Here is a 9,053-nt window from a genome sequence, read left to right on the forward strand (position 1 = left end):
TTGCACTGAACTTGGAATTTGTGTGTTGGCCAGTATTTCCATCTCTGTGTTTACAATCTCTCAAATTTAGTTCACCATGACCTATGGAGATGTGACTTTAGTGAACTAATTAGTTTATTGGTTTTGTACTTGATTACTTAATTAGTTGTTGATTGTTGATTAGGGTTTAAACAAAATCAGCAGCGTTGTATTCAAGAGAAGGTTTTAGAAACCAAGTGAAGATCTCGAAGTTGAAACAACAGAATATGTTTGTGAGTACAAATTGGTCTCTGTGGTAATATTCTTCTAAAAACGCGCTTTGCATCCAATTTTGATTAATTCTCATTCCCATTGTTTAAATTCTTAATAAGCACCCACATTTTGGTAAACACGAGTATTTAATCTATATATGATCATAGACGAGAGTCGAGACCATCAATAATGTTTATTTTAACCGCCAACAAGCTAAAAAAACATGATCAATGGCCATTTCATGTAAATTTAATATGGATAAAACATTATTTCGATGTCGTCTTATATTATTTCTTACTAATTTCAAAAATGATTATCCATTAAAGATTAGTGATGTGAATATGATGTCACCTATGTTTTATTATCCATATGGTGAACCAAAAGAAGATTGAAAAAAAGTGTCTTAAAAAGAATTTGATACATAATCATTCTACAAAGAATGTGATAGCCTAAGGATTTGGCAATGTTATATTATGGTGAAATTGTGGTGTGAGAATCCCTTTTCCAAAAATGTAGGTTGAGAATGAGACTCGCATTTGGACATTTTCATCATTTCAAAATTAAAGCATGTCAACTTTTTATAATGCGTGAGAGTTTTCATAATGTGTTTGAGAAACAATAGTTAATTTCCCAATATAGTTACGTAAACATGTGGTTTTTGTAAACGAAAGAAGCAAAGTTTTCAACATCTAACTAGTACTAATTAGTCTAATTCTATTGCTAAAGTCATACTATTTTACGTAGACATGTATTTAGTAACGTGCAATTTGAAAAGGTCTCCTATCCTCATCTCTTCACCGAGTGAGAAGTAAGGGATTAAAAGAAGTAAAATTACTTAGTCATCATGTATTGATTCTTCAATGTTTGCAAGTCGTAATGTAAGTCGTTCGACTTATGCTTGAGATATAATCATACATGTTGATTTATTTCTATCGAATATTGTTATCAACCTATATTTTGTTGGGTTGATAATAGAATTGGTAATAATTTCATTAGTGCAATTGCATGCCATACGAACAGTAAACGTGCGTTGAGAATGATACAATAACACGTTCAAAGAACATCAACCAAAATCTTCAAATCAACAGCTTCAAAACCACAATGCCGTTTCAATCGATTCAAAAGAATCATATCATCTATTCGCCTAAATGTTATCCCAATATCAAAATCAAATGTCCTTGGAGACCTAGCGAGACCTAAACAAGCCCCATATGATTAAAATCAACGACCCCCATCAAACCATTCAACCACAGTTAGCTGTCCTCATTAAGCGTCACATTACATGTAAAATAGTAACTCCCAAACTTTTATTTAAAAACCCCAAAAAATAAAATAAATACATTTCAACACATTCTCTTCTCCTTCTCTCTCTTTTCTCTCCACCATTTCTCACTCTCTCTCTCTCTCTCTTCGCGCCTCACTAAGTCTTCACCGTCCGATGCTCCTACTTTGACCGCCGTCCAAATCCGAATCCTCCGCCGATGGGGCATTGCTGCAGCAAAAGCGCCGCCGTCTCGGTGGCCAACAACAACCACGACTCCTCCACCTCCACCGCCGTCCCCGTCCCGCCGTCAAAACAGGCGCCGGTGGCCCCTAGCCCCGTCGCCGGCGATGTGCGGAACACTCCGTCACACTCATTCACCGCCTCTCCGTTCCCGAGCCCGCTCCCGGCCGGAGTCGCGCCGTCGCCGGCGAGGACTCCAGGGAGGAAGTTCCGGTGGCCGCTTCCGCCTCCGTCTCCGGCGAAGCCGATCATGGCGGCGTTTCGGCGGCTGAGGGAGGCGAGGCCGATACCGGAGGAGAATAATCAGGCGGCGGCGGAGGTGGAGGAGGGAGGAGGAGAGAGAGGGCTGGATAAGAGCTTTGGGTATGCGAAGAACTTTGGGGCGAAATTTGAGCTGGTGAAGGAGGTAGGGCGAGGGCATTTTGGTCATACGTGCTCGGCGAAGGGAAAGAAGGGAGAGCTTAAGGGTCAGTCTGTGGCTGTCAAGATCATTTCCAAAGCAAAGGTTTGGCTTATGATGTGATTCATGTGTTTTTCGACTTTTCGGTAGCTTAGTTTGAATTGGTATGTGCTTAGTTGATGTTGATATATGAGCTTGTAAGTACTTGAAGTTAGTGAAGGAATTAGTGTTTAAATGTCTGATTAGTTTTCGAGAGCACGGTTGTGTTTTCGATTTGTAAAGACCAGAAAGTGTAGATTACTGGAGGTGACTTGGTGATTTTGTTGGTACATTATTGAGTGAGAGAGAAGAGTTTAGGTGTTGTCAATATTGTGCATTCTCTGCAGCTAACTGGAGAGATTGAATGTAGGTAGATTGTTTAGCTGGGAATTGTTTACAGTCTGTCTTCATCTGACTGTGAGACATTTCCCGAAGGAGTTTTAGGTCCATTAAGTTTATTTGTCAATGTGCTGTTATGGTGTTGTTGTAGCTCCCTAGGTTATGGATCACATATTTAGTGTTACGTCCTCATTGTTCCAATCTGTATTGTGTTATGATTATCTTTGTTGTCTATAGGGAGGCACAATTCTTTACTTCTGAATGCATTTATTTTGTCATCATATAAGTTTTAGTTTGACATTGTATTGGTTACTGATTAAGTGATTATTCGCAGATGACAACAGCAATAGCTATTGAAGATGTCCGTAGGGAGGTGAAAATACTGAAAGCATTATCTGGACATAAGAATCTGGTCAAGTTTTACGACGCATTTGAGGATGCCAATAATGTCTACATAGTAATGGAGTACGTATAGTTTTGCTTTTACTCTTGTTCATGTGTGTGTGTGTGTGTGTGAGAGCCTAGTCTTAGAATGGAGATGAATGAACATATTTGTTGGCAGATGAACCTGTTTTGAAATTTGATACGAATTTCTCTCATCTCTCTCACTTTCAGGTTGTGTGAAGGTGGAGAACTACTAGATAAAATTTTGTCCAGGTAGAATGATATTCTTTATATTGAAACTTCTAGTTAAGATCTTTCAGATTTATGATTTCGGTTTGATTTATTCTCAAACACTCCTTTTGGCAGGGGTGGAAGATACACTGAAGATGATGCTAAAGTTATTGTTGTGCAAATTTTAAGTGTTGTTGCCTATTGTCATCTTCAAGGTGTGGTGCATCGTGATCTAAAGCCAGAGGTACAACAACATTCAGAGTTTCCACTTCCACTTCTTTCTTGCATTTGGATGGAATAGGATTGCAAGTTCTGTCTGCATGTTTGTTTTGCATCTTTGGTTCTCATCCCAACCTATTACCAATGACTTTCTTCATTTGACTGCTTGGCAGAATTTCCTTTTTGCCACTAAAGAAGAGGATTCTCCGATGAGGGTTATTGATTTTGGTCTCTCTGATTTCATTAGGCCTGGTAATGCTTCCACATGGTATTTTTATATACATAATCTTTGACGTTTTTTGTACTAGCTTCTTGTGTACATAATTGTTGCTCTTGTTGTTGTGTTCCCAAACCCCCCCCCCCCCCCCCCCCCCTACCCCTTTGGAGCTCTTCTGCATCATCTATAGTTCTGTTTGCAACTTTGCATCCTTTAATTGTTTAGGAGCTAGTCTTTTTCCTGACATGTTGGCCTTATTGTTTGAAAAGTTAAAATGGCCTTCCTAGAAATCATTTTCACTTTTTACAGAACATTTAGTTCTACTTGTGCAGATCAGCGCCTCAATGATATTGTTGGCAGTGCATACTATGTTGCACCTGAAGTGCTACATAGATCCTACAGTGTTGAAGCAGATATGTGGAGCATAGGTGTAATAACATATATTTTGCTATGTGGAAGTAGACCTTTCTGGGCACGTACTGAATCAGGAATCTTCCGCTCGGTGCTAAGAGCTGATCCTAATTTTGATGATACACCTTGGCCCACAGTGTCCCCAGAAGCCAAAGATTTTGTCAAGAGGCTTCTGAACAAGGATCACAGAAAAAGAATGACTGCTGCTCAAGCTTTGAGTAAGTCAGTCTTTTTTACATTCAAAAATAGTTTATACACTCTCTACTAGTTCCTCATTGATTATGATACCACACAGTTTTTCCTGCTAGTTGCATTTATGTATGGTTATTTATTTATTTTATCTATCTGCTGTCTTCACAGCTCACCCATGGCTACGGGATGAAAGACGAGCTGTGCCTTTAGATTTATTAATCTACAAGTTGGTTAAGTCGTATGTTCGTGCCACACCTTTCAGGCGTGCCGCAATAAAGGTAACATACATTCACAATACGATGTGCTTTCCAAGTTTCCCCAATCATGCAGGAAAGTTTAAACAAAAAAAAGGTTAAAATTAAACAGAAAAAATTGAGCTAAGCCTGGTTTATTGGAAGTCACACACTGTTGAGTGGTGCAAGGCATCTATGATCCACCTTTTGGGAAATGTCTCTGTGTTTGCGTTTTTGTGGGTGTGTGTTTGTGATTTCGGCTGGTGTCCTTTTTAAGCACCTTCTTGTTTTTACAGGCTCTTTCCAAGGCTATAACAGAAGATGAGCTCTACTATCTTAGGGCTCAGTTTGCGCTCTTGGAACCCAAACATGGATACGTGTCCCTTGATAATTTCAGAACGGTAAGTCACTGTTATTGCATTCTCTTTAACGGTCCCTCTTTTGGGCATGTGTTAGCTCTTTTTCTTAGTATCTTGTGTCGTTCACTTATATTCAACATACTATAGTACTGTTTATCTTCATCCTCTTTTTATGACTTTTCAGCTTATGGTAAATTACTGTGCAGGCTCTCATGAAAAATGCAACTGATGCCATGAAGGAGTCAAGGGTTCATGACATCATAAATGTGGTATGTCATACATTTCATTTCACTTTGATCTTGTTAATGCACATATCCCATTTCACTTTCATGTATAGTATATTTCATATTAAACTGCACACCGCTGAATATATGGGGGTATAAGTCAAACAGGGGAGGGCAGTCTGTTTCAATGAAGGTTATGTTTAAAGAAACTATGAAAGAGTAAAGGAAACATCTTATTTGTACAAGGGTTCCCAATGATATCTCATCATGAAATCTCTCTTTGGATGTTCCATTGCTGGCTTGTCTATTGGCAGACACACCGCTATTGCAGGATCTAATAGAATTGAGAAAGAAACTAATGTGTTTCATTTGTTGTGGCTTTTGCATGATGGCATGTTCTCATAATTTCTTGTGTTTTTGCTTAAAGATGGAGCCACTTTCGCACAAGAAATTGGACTTTGAAGAGTTCTGCGTTGCTGCAGTAAGTACATATCAGCTAGAAGCTCTTGAAGGGTGGGAGAAGATTGCAAGTACGGCATTTGAGTGTTTTGAAAGGGAAGGAAACCGGGTCATCTCTGTTGAGGAGTTGGCACAGGTACGCACATCTCTTTTGCATAACAAGACTTGCATTGGTTCTAATGTCAAACTTGCAAAATCAATGACATTTCAAACACTATGCAGGAAATGAATCTGGGTCCTACATCTTACCCTTTACTCAAAGACTGGATCAGAACTTCGGATCGGAAACTTAGCTTCCTTGGATACACCAAATTTTTGCATGGTGTGATAATACGTACTTCCAATACTAGACACAGATAAAGTAAATCGGGGATATAGAATTTTTTCACTAAATTTTTTTTTCAGAACTTTATCCCTTTGAGAGTAATGTGAAAGTTGAGTGTGTCTTTAGATGTTGAGATTGAAGTAATAGGGGTCTATTTCATTAATTTGAGTGATTGTATGTAAAAGAATTGTTCAAGACCCTTAACATCTTTGTAAAAGATAATGTGTATACTGTTGAAATCCTTTGAGGCAAAAAAAAAAGGTTAGATCATAGAATTTACCTTGTGGAAGCAATTTATTAGAACTTTTTGTATACACGATGTGTATTTACACGACGTAATCTTAACCGTTTATAACAATTCATATGTTTGACTATTATGTTTTTATATTATTTTTTCTAATTCTGACCATCTTCATGTATGTATGTATGTATGTGAAAGTATACGTCGTGTATTAAAGTTGTTCTCGCAACTTATAACATGGATTTTATAAACATTGTGATGTCAACTCGTTGAGTTTGATTATTCGATTTCATTGATCAAAGATAAAGCACTGAATAAGGGTGCGTTGTCTTTTGAAGATGATTAGAGCTGACCTGGTTTTGTGTATCCAAAATCAAGTTTGATAAACTATTACCAATTGCTGCTGGTATAGATGGAGCCACTTTCATATCATGAAAAGCTTGCTTACTAAGGCTTTGACAATAACACCTGCAAATACAAACATGCTAGTTGCTTGCGGTTTCAGTTGACCTCGTTTATAATATAAGAGAGCGGCTTCAGCCATTCGAACCTGTTTGAAATAAGACCACGTTATTCCATTGCCCCAAAATGGACTCGTTCAGTTTTTACTTGTTCGCATATTTGATTCTTCAGAAACTACGTAGGTATACGAAAGCAAAACCATAACAATTACAACTGAGATTGAATTCGATACTACTTTGACCTCAAGTCATGATGACTTAAAAATGAACACAAAGCTTGATTACTACGTAACTCTTCCTAGTTTAATTTCCTCTTAAGCTTAGTTTTGATAAAGTTAATTTCCCCTAAAGCTTGATTGGAGTTTTGATTTTGTTGACGTATCCGTTAAGATAAGAATGATTAGACACCACAGAAGATTAATCATGGTTCTAGGCTACCTTTCACAATCAAAATTAAACAAATTAATAAGAAAAACCTGATCTATTAAAATTCAAAACCAACACTCTATCACATATTTTCAGGTAACCATCACGGTTTGCATTAGCTAATTCAACCATATACAACAATCTTATACTCTTATCTTTGATGCCATATATGCACCACATAAACCCTTTACCCTCTTGCAAGATTCCCACATTGTTAAGAAAGGGGTGTCGCATACTTTTATTATGGTTTTCACATCAAGAATATTAGAAAGAAAAAGAACAATGACGAAATTAAAAGGCAAAGCAAAATCAAGAACCTTTCTTTTATTGATGAATAAATCTTCAAACATTAAAAACCAAAATCAAAACCCGGCCTACTACAATGATCATCTTCTTTTTCATCATCATCGTCGAAACTATAAACGAATTATCGTCCTGAAGAATTATATAAAAGAGAACCGCAGGACATAGTATTTACAAATATGACGTCACATAGCCTTGAAACACCACACATGGTGATGGTGGTGATGGTGGTGGTGCTCCTCATCGTTGACTGCCGACTTCTCCTTGCAGATCTCCCCCTCCACGGCGAGGAACTCCTCTACGTGACAAGGGATGGTGATCGGACCGTCGTGGTCGAAACCGTACTCCTTCTCCGCTTCCTTGAGAAGGTGATAGAACAGCGGGTGGTTGATGTGAGCCACCGGGATCACAAACCTCTTCTGCTCCTCGCCCACCATCACCGCCATACACCCTTTTGGGATGTCCGTCGCTTCTTTCTTCAGAAACTGAAAGCTCAGCTGGCTCTGGTGGTGGTGGTGAACTTTGTCACCGCCGCCGCTGCCGAGGAGGCCCATTTTCGCTAGAAAGTATGAAACAGCCCTCGTCTTGACAATCTTGTTGAAACCCCGAAAAGAAACTAGGGTTTGTTTGTTTGTTTTCGCCTAAAACTAAAGGAAACTAGGCTTGTGGGATCTGTTATAAGAAGACAGAAAAAGGCCAAGGATCGGAGGCAGAGATTGCGAGCTTGAAGATGGTTAGGGCAGAGTCGGTGAGGGACTTGGGAATATTGCTCATGATAAACTATGACCAAGAACAACCCACATATATGGTGAAGAAGAAGAGATTGAGTGAGAGATTTGAGAGGCAGAGGCGTAGGATATTTATATAGTGGTTGGGTGAGGGAGGTTGGCTCTAGGGTTTTGCTTACCTTACACAATAAGGTAAACTATTTGTTTCTAGACGAAACAGCCCTTGCCGTCTATCAATAGGAGATAGAGTTTACGCGAAATCGGATAATTCTTCACAGCTGGATAATTATTAATTACCAAAGATCATGGGTTACGATTTTATAACGTTGGATTTAGGGTTGTATTAGGACGCTAATCAAGGTAATTATTAAAATGAGGGGATCCGCGTTTATTATAAAAGAAAAATAAATTAAATTGGGTGTTTGAGGAAAGCAGCTAAGCCACGTGGACACTAGTGGCACACGCCTCGCAACGTCAGCGAAAGAGGGTCCCCCTGAGTTTTAGAGATTGTGACCGACAATGAGGTGTCATGTGCAAGTCACCTTTCAAAGGTAAAGAACAAATGGCCACTAGATAACACCATAGGGCATTTGAATCACTCAACTTTTCCGCGACCCTTTGATTATGTCTCGTTGTAATTGTTCTATGTATTAAATTTTAGAAAATAGGAGTGTTTATATATATATATATACACAGAGCTTCTCAGCTGCGAACGTTCATATTTATTTTTACGATACATATTTTCATTTTACACTCACTTTTTAATTAAATTTTCACATCTCTACCGTCTAGTATTTAAATACTAATGTATAGATTATCTTTGTAAAATTTCAGCCAATTTAGTTATCATTAAGACACTTAAAACTGTATTTTTCTGTTATAAACAGGATCGGTTCAAGTTCGACAAAATTATGTTCATTCATTGGTTTAATCAAGTTTGAGTGCCTTAATGATAACCAAATTGGCTGAAATTTTACAGAGATGATCTATACATTAGTATCTAAAGACTAGACGGTAGAGATGTGAAAATTCGATTGAAAAGTTAGTGTAAAGTGGAAATCCAATCCGCACCGTAAGAATAAATACGGACATCCGCACATGAGAAAATCTGTATATATATATATATA

At 38.2% G+C, this 9,053-nt stretch overlaps 2 protein-coding genes across 2 annotated transcripts; one reads left to right on the forward strand and one right to left on the reverse strand.

Moving 5' to 3' along the window:
- Positions 1–1,712: 1,712 nt before the first annotated feature.
- On the forward strand, positions 1,713–6,048 carry LOC101304726 (CDPK-related kinase 4-like). The gene is made up of 11 exons (XM_004309055.1): positions 1,713–2,240; positions 2,848–2,978; positions 3,129–3,170; positions 3,264–3,372; positions 3,521–3,599; positions 3,897–4,193; positions 4,336–4,445; positions 4,697–4,801; positions 4,966–5,028; positions 5,411–5,578; positions 5,665–6,048. The coding sequence occupies exons 1-11, from the start codon at positions 1,713–1,715 to the stop codon at positions 5,800–5,802; spliced, it is 1,770 nt and encodes a 589-aa protein (XP_004309103.1). The 3' UTR covers positions 5,803–6,048.
- Positions 6,049–7,179: 1,131 nt separating this feature from the next.
- LOC101294114 (auxin-induced protein 10A5-like) lies at positions 7,180–8,033 on the reverse strand. The gene has a single exon (XM_004307886.1). It carries the CDS (start codon positions 7,750–7,752, stop codon positions 7,384–7,386), a length of 369 nt encoding a protein of 122 aa, XP_004307934.1. The 5' UTR covers positions 7,753–8,033; the 3' UTR covers positions 7,180–7,383.
- Positions 8,034–9,053: the final 1,020 nt, after the last annotated feature.

Source organism: Fragaria vesca, linkage group LG7 (assembly GCF_000184155.1).
Source record: "Fragaria vesca subsp. vesca linkage group LG7, FraVesHawaii_1.0, whole genome shotgun sequence".
NCBI lineage: Eukaryota > Viridiplantae > Streptophyta > Magnoliopsida > Rosales > Rosaceae > Fragaria > Fragaria vesca.

Coding starts and splice junctions, on each gene's coding strand:
- LOC101304726 (XM_004309055.1), top strand. CDS start 1,713: ATGGGGCATTGCTGCAGCAAAAGCGCCGCCGTCTCGGTGGCCAACAAC. Junction 3,171..3,263: donor CTAGATAAAATTTTGTCCAG/GTAGAATGATAT, acceptor TCCTTTTGGCAG/GGGTGGAAGATACACTGAAG. Junction 4,446..4,696: donor TCAGGCGTGCCGCAATAAAG/GTAACATACATT, acceptor TTGTTTTTACAG/GCTCTTTCCAAGGCTATAAC.
- LOC101294114 (XM_004307886.1), bottom strand. CDS start 7,752: ATGGGCCTCCTCGGCAGCGGCGGCGGTGACAAAGTTCACCACCACCAC.